Genomic DNA, 15,621 nt, shown 5'->3' with positions numbered 1-15,621 from the left:
TTTTCTCCTTTAAGAAAAGATAGCAGCTATACTTCAGCTCTCTTAATCACTTTCAAGACTAGTCCAAGCATTCCTATTCTGTCATCCTTAGCTCTTTCAGTTAGGTCATTTGGTAATGTTTGCGTGTTCACTGAAATAAAAGAAAGCCTGGGACTTGCAGTAAACATGGAAGATAAGGCCTTCCTCCTGCCTTTTGAGAAGGCCTGCATTCTGTCTACGGAATGAGTATCTCCTAGGCCTCTTGCTCTCTCATCTCCAGAGACAGCCTTCGCTTGGTCTATGGAGTATGCATCTCTCCGAATAAGTCTGCTTTTACTAAAAAAAAAAGGAAGATTAAATATGTGTGATTAGCCCTGTTTCATTCTGAACCCTACAGGGAGGAGAAAAGATTAAAAGATCTCATAAGCATAGGCACATTATTTCAAAATACGGAGATTATTTCAGGGGCAGTTAAAATTGTCTTGTGGGGGCAAAAATTAGAGAAACAGAGAATTGCTGTTTTTTTAATCATAAGCCTTTTAGAACTATTTAAGTTGTCAAAATTGGGAATACAAAAAATTACATTTCTCAGGGTCTTTTTTTCCTTTGTATTTTTCAAACATGTATCGCCTTCTTTTATCTTCTGTCATCTCCTCGCTCATTCTCATTGTCCTTGTTGGCTAAGGAGGGCATTCTAGGGTGTGTGACTCTTTAAAGGGAAATGTTATTTCAGCGGCTAGTGCCGCTCAGCAGTTACTCTGCTTGAATGTGTTTAGTGTGTGTTCCCCAGTAGTTTGTCATCTGGTTTAAAGACAGGATGATAGATGTCAGTTACTCCTATTTTCATTTTGAACTGCTTAGCTTTTGGGGAAATCTCCAAACGCTTTACATACTCTAATATTATTTTTAAATGTTTTCTTCTCCCCCAAATTCTGCCTTTTCTCTTGTTCGAGCACAAGAGGAATTTGCCTCTAGAAAACTTGCTTTTCAAAGTGTATTGAAGGTGTGTCCCAGGAGGAGCATGGAGCTGCTCTTCTGTCCGTGCTGGAGCCGTCTCACTTAAATACTAGAATAGTTTCCAAATGTATATATTGGATTATTTTCCCATCAGATGATACTCATTCAGAGAAAGAAAATTGCTCCTCCTCCACCCCTGACTCTTTCTAAAGCAGAATTATAATATATTTAATCTTCTGTAGGATATTCAAATAGAAGCCTTGCTGATGAGAGCCTGCGAACCCATAATTCAGAACTTCTGCCACGTAAGTAATGTCTGGAGGAACAAAGGTTAGAAACAGAACCAGTTTCACTGGGGCTCTGGCCCCCACGTGTGTTGGACTCATCTCTGTCTTCAGCATACATTGCTCCTGAGTGATGGCCAACTTTGATAAGTTAAAGTTGAAAATGTAAACAGCATCAGGAGGGGGCCACTATCCTGGGAAACCTCATTTGTTTAACCCTTTGTAGGTGATCAGATTAGTGGTTAGCATCACTTAACTGAGAAGCCCTTTGTAAGGAAAGAGAGGAGGGAGAAACCCCAGTAGCAGGACTGAGTTGTTTCCATACAAACAGCTGGAATTTGTTAGCAGGAAGGTAACTTCCCCTTCTAGCTGTCTTCTTGTACCTGGTGTTGAGGGAATTCTGTTACTTTATCACTTCAGTCACTTACTGAACTACCTAAATTGTGGGAGTAAAACACATCCAGGAAGCACAAGGATCTGACAACTAGGAGGTGATGTTAGATGTTATCCCAAAAGCCAGCTGCCAGCATCGTATAAGGAAAGGAGTTAAAAGCATTGCATAGTGCATGTTCTTATCGGAGCTTCATGCAGGGCAATTTGCTGTGTAAATTTTGTTCCTCTAAATGTTTATCCTTTGTGATTTCTCAGGCTTATTTTGACATAATTTGTGATGTGTCTTGTTTATAAATATTATAGAATCAATCTCATTGACATCTTTCATGGGCTGGGGTGCATGATTTGTTAATTAATGATTGATTACAAATGAAGTATAAATGTGCACTCCCTTCCCTAGGATGTAGCAGATAACCAGATAGACTCTGGGGACCTGATGGAGTGTCTGATACAGAACAAACACCAGAAGGATATGAATGAGAAGTGCGCCATTGGAGTCACCCACTTCCAGCTGGTCAGTAATACCTGGCAGATCCTTCTTGTCTTGGCTCCTTGCAAGGTTACTGAATCCCTTCTTCTTACAGAACATCAGAGCACCTCTTCTCTGAAAAATTATTTTTTCCAAATATCTGTCTTATTTCTGTTGGTTCCTAGTAAGCGTGGTTTTTATCTGCTAGGGCTGGGCACTTGTACCTAGGTCTGGCATTTTAGTAAGTTTAAACCATACTCTTCGTAGTTACATGTCTAAAGGAAGTGTTTCTGGTAAAGTGAACACTTCCTTCCCAGGAGGATGAAATCCAGCCAGCTGTATAAAACTGACCTCTTCTTGGGGGCACATAGCCTCCCAGACTGCCTTCAGCAAATGGTGTTGAGGACCTCACGAGCACAGACAGTCAGACCAGGGAAAGCAGACACATCCTGCCCTCGTTGACTCATTTGTATTCTTCTTTTTTTCTCTCTCTTTTTTTTTTAACATTTTTTTATTGAGTTATAGTCATTTTACAATGTTGTACACATTTACAAATAAATACATAATCTCAGGTGATCCTGTGAAAAAATAAAGCAGCATAAGGCCTAAAGGGTGATGGGGAAAAGGGACTTGAGAAGGAGGTATTTGAATACAAGCATCAAGGAAGTGAGGGAGCAAAGCATGGGAGATCTGGGGGAAGAGCCCTTTAGGCCAAGGGGGCAGCGTGTGTGTGCTGGAAGCTGGTGTGCATAGAGCAGAGGGAGCCATGGGGAGTTCAACAGGTCATGAAGTGTTAGACAGACTTGTGTGGGGCCTGGGAACTTGGCTGCTGCGCACTGTATATGAACACAGTGTCACCCAGCATTGTGAATTAGATGTTGTCACAGAGCTTCTGACTTTTTTTTTAATCATCTTTTTTAGGTGCAGATGAAGGATTTTCGGTTCTCTTACAAGTTTAAGATGGCCTGCAAGGAAGATGTGTTGAAACTTTGCCCCAACATAAAGAAGAAGTATGTAGCTTTTAATTGATTTGTTCAATTAAATTTGCTTCCCTGAAATCCCTCTTAGCTACTGAGTGAGTGTCCAAAGTGTCAGGTGGCCTGCTGCTGTCTGGCAGGGTTAGCTCTGGAGGCCCCCTGCATTCCTCTGGTAGTTGGCCAAACACTTGGATTGTCTAGACAGATCCTCTTTGTAAGTAGTCTAGAGCCACACCTGGTGGTAGTAGTTCTGATGTGGAGAGACTGTGGGCTAAGGGAGCATTTTTAATTTTTCCAGGTTAGGCTATCTACTTGATGAAACAGATACAGATTTTGTACTTAGAGGAGCAAGTTACAGTGTGAATAAGAACTGACTTCCTTGTGACATCATTCCATTATGTCATCTCCTCAGGGAAGCAAAAGAGCCTTTCACTGAGTTAGAGATGTAGTAAAGAAACAAAAACTTTATTCAATAAAGAATTAGGTCTTAATGAGGAGAGTGATGAGCTTTTACAGCATGGCTGCCCAAATTCTTCCATGCCGCTCTTTGCAAAGTCACATTTCTAGAACACGTTTCCCCTTATACAAACTAAATTCCTATTTTGCATAGGTTTCTGTACCTTTCAGGAATGATTTTCACAGTATATCAAAGCCATAGTATAGAGTTAAAAGTAGCATTACTCCCTGGTTACATGTTTTTAACAAAACAAGTGCTGAACTGTCTTGCACACATCCCCTCCATGGCCTCCCCACCAGTCAGAAATGTTGTCAGCATTTGGGCTGTGGCCCAACTTTTATGATGTATACAGTTAGATAGCTGCTTTTAGCTCTCTGAAAACACAGTGAGACTTTAATGAAAGGCATTGAAAAACTTGATAGAGGTGTCATGGGTTCTGGGGGGATGGTGTGGCCCCTGCTCCAGCCCAGCCCTTGGCCATCTGCCCTTGGTGGCTCCAGCCCGTCTCAGACCTCTCCTTCCCTTGGCAGGGTGGACGTGGTGATCTGCCTGAGCACCACCGTGCGCAATGACACTCTCCAGGAAGTCAAGGAACACAGGGTGTCCCTGAAGTGCCGCAAGCAGCTGCGGGTGGAGGAGCTGGAGATGGTAATGCCTCTGAGCACAGCCTCTGGTCCCAGAAACCGCAGAGCAGGGCTTAGAGAGTTGGGTGAAGAATGAGGGCAAATTGGAAATTGGAAGATTTTAGCCACAAGCGTGATGGTTAAGACTTGGAGCTGCATGCTAAAATTTTACCATAGAACCGCTTCCTGTTTTACTTTTCTTTTTAATGATAAAGTATTTTTTACCACACATACTTGGAAGTCCAGTTATATAAGACAAGCTGTGAGAATGTGATGTGATCATTGCCTTGATAATGGAATCAAGGATCGAGGGTCTCTCCCTCTCCACTCTGCTGTCCTTGGTACCACCAGTCATTAAGGCTGGTTTCCCTCATAGCTACACAATGGCTGCCTGCAACAGCTGGGCCACCTGCTCCAGTATTCATCTCCAGCACAAACTAAAGATCCTGCCCTTCAATTTGACTGTGTCAGTTTGAGATCTGTGCCATCCCGCCCCGACCAGCAGTCTCCAGGGGATGCACTTATTGATGAGCTTACTCATAATCCAGGTGTGGTAGATGTTGGGAAGCCAACCACAGTGTGCATTGTAAGAGGACACATCTCACTCTACTTTTGAGGTTAAGCCCAGACCATGTTAAGACAGCTAAAAATATGAATCACACTTATTTCACCTCAGTCTAAGCAAGAACTAGTAATGGACACCACAACCATTAATATGACATAAGTTGCATTACCAGATTTTCACATATAGTGGTAGTGATTCAGTGAGAATTACATTTACGTGGAGCTGGCCTAAACGTCCTTTTATAATAGAAACTTTGAGTCCCTAGATTTTAATCTGGCTCTTTCAGTAAAATAATAATAATAATGAAAGTAATGGTTTTAACTTTGAAAGTGGTTTCCACATCATATCATTTTATTTCATCTCACAGTAGTCCTATGAAGGGGTCAGGGTAGAGGGTGGTGTTTCATTTTGCAGAGTACGTCTAAGGCCAAGTAGCTAGTTAGTGGCAGAACTGAAACTCAATCCTGCTTATCTTTTTACTGCAGTGGGCACACTGCTGCCAATTAGCTGTGTAGAAGTTACGGTCACCAGATAAGAGCCAATCAACAAATAATTACGTAGAACATTTGATTTGACATCTCCAGCTTAGAGTAAACTGACTTTTTCATGCTGGTTCTCTCTCATGCAGACAGAGGACATCCGTCTGGAACCAGATCTGTATGAAGCCTGCAAGAGTGACATCAAGAACCACTGTTCCACCGTGCAATACGGCAATGCTCAGGTAACTTTTTATTTTTATTTTTTAATTGTAAAGGTAACGTGAAGGTAATTTTTTAATAATTAATTCTCCACTAGTGGGAAAAGCCCCATCACGTGCTGTCCAGCCTGACCATCCCCTTTTAAGCTACTTGAGACTATGATTTTTCTTTCTTTCTTTTTTTTTTTTTTAATTGAGGTATAGTCAGTTTACAATGTTGTGTGGTTTTTCATACAGACTACTTTCTCTCACCTTCATTCCTCTTCATCACCTATTCAGTCTCTTTGCCCTTTTAGGTTACCTTGTCCTCCCTTACCTTGTCTGCTTAATGACCTTTCAGATGCCTCCTCTCTCTAGCTTTCCCAAGCTGCACCTCCAAAATTAATTACTACCTCATATGTTCCCATTCCACAGACATTCTAAACTAGAGGTCACAGGAGAACCACCTTGGGGATTTTTTTTTTTTTAATTCACGGAACAGGGCCCTACCCAGAATCGTCAGGAATGACGTGCAGTCAAATGATTTTTTTTTTCAGTCTTCTCCTTTTGACTCATCTACCTCTCTAGTTCAGGGTATCGCTATGGTGCTTTAACTTCTGAGATAATGGTTGCACTGTCTTCTTGTATCTGCTGTTGGTGTTGCAGAGTCTGATGTCAATCTGATTCTCATTTCTGTGTAATTAATCTACCTCTGAGTTTTCTATTTATCTTTAATGATCTGTAATTTCACTACAATATAATTAGATACGGCTTTTGTTTTCTTTATCCTGGTTGGCTCTTTCAGTCTCAATTCATATCTTACTTCAGTCCTAGGAAGTTCTCAAATATTGTTCTTTGAAGTATTGCCTTCCTCCTGGAACTCCTTGTTAAACATTTAGAGCATCTGAATTGGTACTCCATGTCTCTGAACTTTTTCTTTCATGCCTTTCATTTCTTTATCTCTTTCTACTACTTTGAGGTAATTCCTCAGTTCTGTATCCCAGTTTCATAATTTATTCTTTAGCTCTTTCTATTCTGCTCTTTAGAGAGACCACCAGTTGGGTTTTATTTTTCATTTCCAGCATCTCTAATTGTTTCTTTTCATAACTACCTGTTATTGATTCTTGTTTACTATTTCCTTCTGTATGGCTCTGAGGGTATTAAACATACTTTTGATTGCTCTGTTGCCTTTTCCCCTCAGTTCTGAGGCCCTGATTTATTTTATTTATCATCTTTCTTATGGTATTAGTGTTCCTCAACTACAGTTGGCTCTTAAACAATGCAGGGCTTAGGAGTGCGGAATCTTTACATAGTCAGATCCCTGCGTATAACTTATAGTCAATCCTCCATGTACGCAGGCTCTATCTGAAGTTCCACATCTGCCCATTCAACCAACACAGATCGTGTAATACTTCAGTATTTACTGTTGAAAAAAATTCTTGTTTAAGTGGATCCATGCAGTTCAGACCCTTGCTGTTCAAAGGTCACCTGTATTTGGTGATTCTTGGTTGTGCCTTGAGGTTTTCATAGACATCTCTGACTTCATGCTACAGCCCCTGCTACTGCCGCCTCCCATCCGCTTTCCTTTTTTTTTTTTATAGTATCCAAAAGTTAATTGTAGGGAAGGGGAGATTTTAGGATATACTTAATTCACTATCTTAAAATCTCTCCTGTGGTACTTTATGCTTTCATGTTAACTCACTTATCTTTTTTATTGTAGTTATTTGTTTAAACAATAACTTTGTGCTGTGAGACTTCTGTAGTCTTCAGGGGTAAGGATTAGGTCTGATACCTGGCATCTAATGCTCTATTCTTATGTGCTAGATGGCGAGTTGAACTGAACTTCCTGGCTTGTGCCTACTGTCTAGTCAGGGTTATTGCTCTAGGGAAAGGCAGAGAACCTGACATATGCTCCAAAATGAACCTTAACAAGGAACAGCCCTAGAAGACAGAAGAAACCTGGAATCCTCAGAGGGTTTCTTTCCCTTTAGACTCCAGTGCACTCTGTTCTTCTTCCATAATTTTTATACATTTGATTTGCTATTATCCCTGAGGTGGTAAATCTATTAATAGAATTCTCCAAATAAAATTCTCCTTTGTGAGGAAATCCTGATTTCTTATTACCTAGGTATTAAAAATGGAAAGCACCTGGATAGAAAAATAAGAGATGCACTAAGAACTGAATGCTTTATTCAGAATGCATGGATTATCAATCCCTGACCCACCTCTTAACTTGACCATAACTCTTATGCCTTAGATTATTGAATGTCTGAAAGAAAACAAAAAACAGCTGACTGCCCGTTGCCACCAGAAAGTTTTTAAGCTGCAGGAGACAGAGATGATGGACCCAGAGCTAGACTATACACTTATGAGAGTCTGCAAGCAGATGATAAAGGTAAGGGATCCAAAATAAAGGGCTGAGCACAGGGTAAGTCAAAGTAATGACAACATGGACTTCTTTAAATTTCAGAGCGAAATCATGTAATCTGTCAATGTCAACCTGTTTTATACAGCTGAGGCTGGAGTTCTCATAGTCTGGTCCCTAGACCAGCACGATTTGTACCACCAGGGAACTTACAGCCTCGGGCCCCACCCCAATCTCTGAGGCATAAGCTCTGGGAGAGTTACTTTCAGTTTTCACAAGCCCCCAGGGGTTCGAATGCAGCTCAAGTTTGAGAACACTAAGCTAAAATAACTGATCTCACTTTGACCTAAGTCAAGTAAATAGAGGTCCATTAAATTTGTGATTGGTTTCGAGGTCATTTGGTGGTAGGTATACTCACAAAGCCACCACTGAGTGTCCTGATCATCCATCTACCACCATCAGAGGCTTTTTTATTTTACAAGTTCTTTTGCTTCCTTTACTTCTCCAGTGAACATTCCCTGCAGCAGGGCTGACTGGGGATCCCAGATATCAGTCCCTGGATCTGTCCACATGTACAAAGAGGTTAAACTTAAAGTGCTGAGCCCTTATTTCAGCTTCCCTTTAAAAAGGAATGATACTTTTCACCCTATCAAATAAATTTCAAAGAGAATTGTGGAAGTTAGAAGTCACTTTCACTGGAAGTTAGAAGTCACTTTCACAGAAGAATTGAGTCCTCTGTAAAACTGAAAATGTCAGGCTATGATATGAGGGAGCTTTGTAAGATTTTGATGATGTCTATAAAAATCAGTCAGCAATCCACATCCCCATATTAAGATATCTGTAGGCTATAATTAACAGATAGACTGTGGATTAGCAGATAGAAATGGAGCTTCTTTACAAGTCCAGAATGAATCTCTGGCTTCAAGGACACTTAACAAGTGTACAGGGGCTGGCCCCACAGGATCTAGTAGGATTATAGCCCCTGTATTTAAAAAATGAACTAGACAGGCCCTTTCCCCACATCCCTTTTCACATTAGTTGGTGGATAATTCCTACATTTCCCATTGAGATTGGATGGATACGTCTTGGGGGCTACATGATCACCTGGTACAGTGTTATGTTCATGCTTAAACAATATGTAAGCTCATGAGACATCATGTAGCATAGCCGTGTAACTATGCAAAACAGGCAACAGGTAGTAGAAAGAAATGTGAGAAATATAGATATGAAAGGGGAACTTAAGGCTGGGTACTTACTCAGGCTTCCTGTTTCTCTTGTCTCAACTGATACCTTTAGGTTGCTTCTGTCATAAGCTCCCCCAAAAGATGTTAAGAGTGTGATTAATAAGTTGATGTTAATTGCCATATTTGGATAACTGCTTTTATAAAACTTTGTTTCTTTGCAGAGATTCTGTCCAGAAGCAGATTCCAAAACTATGTTGCAATGCTTGAAGCAGAATAAAAACAGTGAATTGATGGATCCCAAATGCAAACAGATGATAACCAAGCGCCAGATCACCCAGAACACAGGTAACATCTTGCGTGGCTTTCCAGATCCCACTGGGTATAGCTTGAAAGAAACTGAGTGACCTACTTGCCTGATTAAACCGTGGGTGCTTTGTTGTTTGTGAATGTGAAGGAAAGAATCTGGATGTAATAAGCACAATGACTTAACTCATTCTTTGACAAGCACCCAGAAGAATGAAATGAAAATCGTGGGAAAGAAAAGGCTGAAAACATGGAAAACTGCCTTTGGAGAGTGTACAAAGGGAATTAGGGCTAGACTTCCTTGAAAAGTCTAGAGATTTAATAAAACTTCATGCATATGGCAGGAGAATGTATGGGTAATCTGTTTTAGAACAGAAATTTATCTATCTCTGCAGCAAGGTGAGTGGGATATTCTGTTTTCAGAGTTTCCAAAACATACATATTATGGGGAAGGTTGCTGGTATCTGCTTGATTTTTGTGAGGACTGCTTAGAACATTGGTCTCAATAGACCCTGCAGAGCTGCTGCAGAGTAGGATGCGTGGGGGTTTCCACGTCCACTCTTTCACCACATTATACTGGTGATTTTAAACACTGTAATGAGGGCTCAGTAAACATTTATTGACTAAACAAATCAATGGTTGATTCATGGTTATGGACGTAATATGCCCCCTTTGGGTAGATGGATCTCAAAACATTTGTGAATCCAGGTGGAATATTTTATCTTGTACTTAATCACTTTCTGCTCTAGATTACCGCTTAAACCCTGTGCTAAGGAAAGCCTGTAAAGCTGACATTCCTAAATTCTGTCATGGTATCCTATCCAAGGCCAAGGATGATGCAGAGCTAGAAGGTCAAGTCATCTCTTGCCTCAAGCTGAGATACGCTGATCAGGTAAACCGGCCTGGGCTGTGCACAGAGGTGTGTTTACGGAGCCTCTGCTAGTCCTGGCAGTTCTTCCTTTGGAAAAAAGAAATTCGTTAGCTTGCTCCTACTTTCCTAAGACCTTTTTCACACCAAATGAAAAGCTGACGTATTCTAATTGGCCGACATACTCTCCTTTGTCACGTGCAGCGCCTTTCTTCAGACTGTGAAGACCAGATCCGGATTATCATCCAGGAGTCTGCTCTCGATTACCGACTCGACCCTCAGCTCCAGCTGCACTGCTCAGATGAGGTAGGATTTGGTTACAAAGCTGGTTATGAACAGAGCTGGACAAAGAAGTTTTTATTGGGGAAAAATTCTTTACTCTCTTTCCCTTCAGCCCTGAATCCAGGGTTCACTGAAGGCCCATCTTCTAGGCTCTCCATTGTCTGAGTTCCTGGTTCTCTGTTAACGCTGAATTTGGGTTGGCGTGAGTCCTGTCACTATTTACTTTTGATTCCATATTTCTCTATTGAACAAGAGTTTTATTATACCTCTCTCTGGGTAATTTGTTCTTCTCTCTCCTTATTCTGATGGTCAACCCAGCACACCCTCAAGACTTGCCAGAAAGATAGAAGTGCTCCTATAATACCTCTAAAGAAGTGCCCATCCTTAGAAATTATAACCTTATAGCTAGAAAAGGCCATATGGAGAACTTTATTCAACATATGTCAATTTTATGGGATCATAGCTGAAGATATTTCAAAAAAGCTTACTCGTAAAACTGTCCAAAGAAGATTAAATTTTTAATTTGTGCTGCAGGCTATGTGTCAGGACCCTTTTTTCTGTGCTTGTGTGTGTGTGTGTGTATGTGTGTGTGTGTGTGTGCATGTTTCCAAGTTGTGAGGCTGGGTTGACCCTGAACCTCTGTAAATATCAAGCATTTGCTTTGAGTATTTAACTTTGCTACACGACCTTCCTCCTGAGGAAACAGGGAAGTAGCCTTCTCTGTGACCAGTCCTGGGACAGTCTGACTCAGGCCTTAGAGTTGACAGCGTGAAGATACGTGCATTGACTGGTTTTCCGCTCTGGGCCAGTCCCTGTGAAGGAGAATGGAGGCTGGCGTCCCATATGGGAGGGAGGGGAGTGAGATCTACCAGGAATCCGTTGAGAAGAGCCCTGGGAGGATCACCACATCAACACGTCCCACAGTTGTTTGTGTCTCCTGAACAGATTGCCAGCCTGTGTGCCGAAGAAGCAGCAGCCCAGGAGCAGACAGGTCAAGTAGAGGAGTGTCTCAAAGTCAACCTGCTCAAAATCAAAACAGAAGTGTGTAAAAAGGTAACTACCATCAATCAACATCTTCCCGCACTTGCTTTTCTCTCTTCTTTCTTTTAAAGCTGTAGTCTGTACAACTTAGTGACAAAATCTGAATTTTCCTTCCTAGAGTTCTATCTGTTCCCTCCCACCAAACTAATTTGGCTTTTGATCATTAATAGCCTGTAACTTAAATATTCTTTTCACACGTACAAGTTATTTGTGAATATGTCTCATCCCTATGACCAGACCCTTGTTTAAGGGCATTGCTTAAGTATTGTGCCAAAGCAAAATGTCACTTCCAATATATCAATCAGTAAGTATGCTGCATTCATAAAAACCAGTGAAACTAAAAATTTAGTTCATTTCAGAAACTTCACATAAAAACAAATTTATCAAAATACAACGGCTAAGCATACATTAGCTTACAAAATTGGAAGTGAAATATTATATGTGATCTTTTTTAAAAACCTTTATCTTTTTTTGGAAAAGTGTTTCAATCATGACTTAAAGTTAATGTGAATATTGTGTGCAAATATTTTCATCTGCTAAAAATGTTTCTAATTCCACATGGTCTGAGGAGTGGTAGGAGTTGACTGAAAGCTAAATCCAGGTATTTTCCTTTGACTACTTTTTCATCAAATGATCACATTTAACTTTAAGGAAGACTTTTTGAACAATATTTCAATTTTTTTAATTTGTTTTTATTATTGTGATACAGTCTTTCTATTGAGAGCAAACTAATTTTTATTTAAGAAAGCATTTCAGGCTTTACCTCTTATGATTCCATCATGTATAAACAGAGTGCAGTGCTGATTTTCAGTTCTATCACGTGTATATTCCTGTTGTTCAGAACATCTTTAAACTCAAATAAAAATTATTTCTGCAGTAGAAGTTATGCTCTATCAATTCTTTTTTCTTCTTTTGAGGATGATGGAGGTAAAGGGAAACATTTCGCAAATACACACACCCTTTGAGAGTTTTAATATAGCATATTACTCTGATTTTTCAGTTTTCACATTTTCAGACTTCCTAGAGTAACAGAATAACTGCATTAAATCAATATAAATGCTAACACTTACTATTCAATAATATGGTTTACCAAAATGCCAAATTCAATTCCAATCTTACGGTTTCCCTGCTTTGCTTAGCAAACAGCTTTGCTTAGCAAACAGCTTTGCATACACTCAGTCCCCAAGCTGTATTTATTGAGTTAAATTGGATGCTAAAAGACTGCATTCTTTGCATCATCACCATGTTGCCCAGCCTTCCCTCCTTTACTTTTTGTTTATATATAAAGTATTTACAGACTACAGAGCTGATATATTTCCTCTATAAAAACTCTCTAATGATCTGTTCTTCTCAGGAAGTGTTAAACATGCTGAAGGAAAGCAAAGCAGACATCTTTGTGGACCCAGTTCTTCATACAGCTTGTGCCCTGGACATTAAACACCACTGTGCAGCCATCACCCCTGGCCGAGGGCGTCGTAAGTCACTGTGTTCCCTCTGACCCTGTCTGAACTGTCTTGGAAGGAGCAAAGACTTTCGAGACATCAGTTGTTCTGTAGCATAGACAGCAGCCTCTTGGGACCTGGTTGATGCTGGGACTAGACCTTTGTGGCAAAATGAATTTAGGAATAATCCTGTAGGTCTGAATTGCTCTAGCCATGACAGAGGCAAAGATTTGAAGAAAAGAGGAAGTTGAGTTATTAGGGAAGCAGAAGTTAGCCATCTTCATGGCCCTCTTCCCCGACTTGTCCAACCTCGAGCAGCTTCAGCAACTTCCCCAGCAGTACATTGGGCTCAGCAGACAGGTTTTGTGTGAGGTGGAACCTGGACAGGTGTAAAGTTGTTTCTGAGCCGTGTGTGTCCAATGAAAATGAGAGAGGTTTTAAGAGACTCTGGACAGCCAACCTTTGGACAGCCAACCTTAGAAGTTGAATATCCTTCTCCATGTTAGATCTTGAGTCACATGTTCTAGGTTGGATTTAACTTTGTGTAGCCTACAGATCTGAATTCTCTGGTGGTTAGGTATCCTTCTCCCCAACCTTACAGAAATTTCTGTTCAGTACAGTTTCAGACTCTTCTTATCCCTTTTCTTGCACAGAAATGTCTTGCCTTATGGAGGCTCTGGAGGATAAGCGGGTGAGGTTACAACCTGAGTGCAAAAAACGCCTCAATGACCGGATTGAAATGTGGAGTTACGCAGCGAAGGTAATGACGAGGATTCCCTGAAGTGACCGTCCCCTCTCAGTTTCCCAGTCTCTTCAAGATACTTCACTTCTCCTTGTCCTTGTGAGACTGGCAGTAAGTGTATTTGAAAAACCTGTCAGTGCACCTGTAGGACTCCTGGGCTCTAATTGCCTGGAGCCACTTTCTCCAGATGGGGCAACAGAGACACTAATTAGTCTCTTACCGCATCAGTTTCTGCTTTTGAGCCGCTAAACATTGCTTCAGGGTGACTCCACTGCTTATTTTGTGTTGGCAAATGTTGATGCTCAAATCACGTTAATCTGAAGCCCCCCCCCCCTTGCTGTGTTCTGAGTACATGGATGGGCATAGAAGCAGCCTCTCTGAGCTGGACCCTTCTCTGGCACCCAGACTAAGTTGAAACTAAAAAGAACAGGTTGGTGTATACCTGGGGAACCTTCCAGTCCTGATTCTGCCATGGCAGGCCACCACACAGGTCCAGTGAAGAAAGCGGTGAGGAAAACTGAGGATGAAAACTGTTTAGACTAGAGTGCCCACGACTGAGGGAGTGGTTAAGTGTATTTGGTCAGCATAGGTCATGTTTGCGTGTTGCTTTTGGTGGGGGGAGTGCTGATGATTTGATAGTGAATGAGAACAAGTCAATATAGAATTAGCATCTGACAGTGTCTCAACTTCTCTCTTTGTTTTTAAAAAGGCAGCAACATACGAAGGAAATAAATCAAAATACATGAGAACCTATGCCCTTGTACAAGTCACTTGACCACTTCCACCCCTCGGGCCTATGGGTCTTCATCTGTAATCTGGGAGTAATGGAATCTACTTACCAGGTTTAGTGTGAAGACTGAATGATAGAAATGCGTTGAGCCCTTTGCCAGGGCCCAACATGTCAAGTCCTCAATATGAGGGCTGGTATTACACAGGCGGTGGCGATCGCTGTGATGAATTGTATGCGACTCCACCTTTTTGTATTTGTCTGCATTTTCAACTCTTGTGTGGTAGATACATACAGCATTATGATCAGGAAAAACAGTTGTAGCTCTGTGTTTGGTTTTCTTGTGTCTTATCCTCCTCTCTTCCCAAAAGAAACGACACAAGTTAAAGTAGGAGTGGAGGGGCAAGTTAGAGTGAGCAGCATCCCAGCCCATGTCTCTCTGAGGATGATGTTGCTGTGTATTTTACAGGTGGCCCCAGCGGATGGCTTCTCTGACCTCGCCATGCAAGTGATGACATCCCCGTCAAAGAACTACATTCTCTCTGTGATCAGTGGGAGCATCTGCATACTGTTCCTGATTGGCCTGATGTGTGGACGTATCACTAAGCGAGTGACACGAGAGCTCAAGGACAGGTAGAGCCACCTTGACAACCAGAGGAACGACCTGTCCAGTGCCCAGTTTGTACAGCCCTCCTGTATAGTGTACCCACACACCTCGTCCTTCTGCGAGGTGACACCAACACCCATGTTAGAGCAGCAGCAGGTATCCACTGCATTGTCCCACCTCAGACCTCGCCCATGTCCATGGTATCCTCCTCCTCGACCATTTTTGCAGCAGCTGGCCGCTTTGGGTATTGCCTTTGTTGGCAAACTTGGGTTTACCTGCCCATAGACAAGTCTCATACCGATGGAACTACCAGTACTTCCAGAACCAACTCACCTGACCTGCAACTCAAATTTTTTTTTTTAAAAAAAAAAACACCAAAAAAGAAAAAAAGAAATTTTTTAAAAAAAAATGTATATAGTAACACATCTCCTCCAGGCTTGATTTGAGCAATGGGGTTATTCTGTGTGATGGTGTAAAATGAAGGCAGGACGTTAGCGGGGAAACACACCACCCAATATGCTATAACTGGGATGTCTTGCTTATTTCTCAGAAGCACCTTTGGCCCATTTCAGGGCCATGGACTTCACCACCTAGTGGGAAACCACTAACCAGCCCACTTTGGGGTCTTGTTTTCTTCTGCTGAAACAGTGATGCTTTCCAGTTCCCACCCTAGTAGAGCC

The 15,621-nt window shown here is 41.5% G+C and overlaps 1 protein-coding gene across 2 annotated transcripts in view; it reads left to right on the top strand.

Moving 5' to 3' along the window:
• The window catches only part of GLG1 (golgi glycoprotein 1), a 118,236-nt gene that overhangs the window by 98,405 nt on the left and 4,210 nt on the right, over positions 1-15,621 (top strand). The window contains exons 14-26 of one of the 2 annotated variants that reach the window (XM_031680825.2): positions 1,179-1,241; positions 2,014-2,127; positions 3,004-3,092; positions 4,047-4,164; positions 5,333-5,425; positions 7,638-7,775; positions 9,151-9,274; positions 9,982-10,124; positions 10,305-10,406; positions 11,328-11,435; positions 12,778-12,898; positions 13,519-13,625; positions 14,804-14,967. In XM_031680825.2, coding sequence (XP_031536685.1) covers positions 1,179-1,241; positions 2,014-2,127; positions 3,004-3,092; positions 4,047-4,164; positions 5,333-5,425; positions 7,638-7,775; positions 9,151-9,274; positions 9,982-10,124; positions 10,305-10,406; positions 11,328-11,435; positions 12,778-12,898; positions 13,519-13,625; positions 14,804-14,967 — 1,484 coding nt within the window. Of the gene's footprint in view, positions 1-1,178; positions 1,242-2,013; positions 2,128-3,003; positions 3,093-4,046; positions 4,165-5,332; positions 5,426-7,637; positions 7,776-9,150; positions 9,275-9,981; positions 10,125-10,304; positions 10,407-11,327; positions 11,436-12,777; positions 12,899-13,518; positions 13,626-14,803; positions 15,363-15,621 lie in introns of those variants that run through there. The other variant, XM_015241910.3, reaches the window with a different exon arrangement.

This window comes from Vicugna pacos, chromosome 9 (genome assembly GCF_048564905.1).
Source record: "Vicugna pacos chromosome 9, VicPac4, whole genome shotgun sequence".
NCBI lineage: Eukaryota > Metazoa > Chordata > Mammalia > Artiodactyla > Camelidae > Vicugna > Vicugna pacos.
The sequence above is the reverse complement of the archived record's forward strand: the minus strand, read 5'-3'. Positions and strand labels throughout refer to the sequence as shown.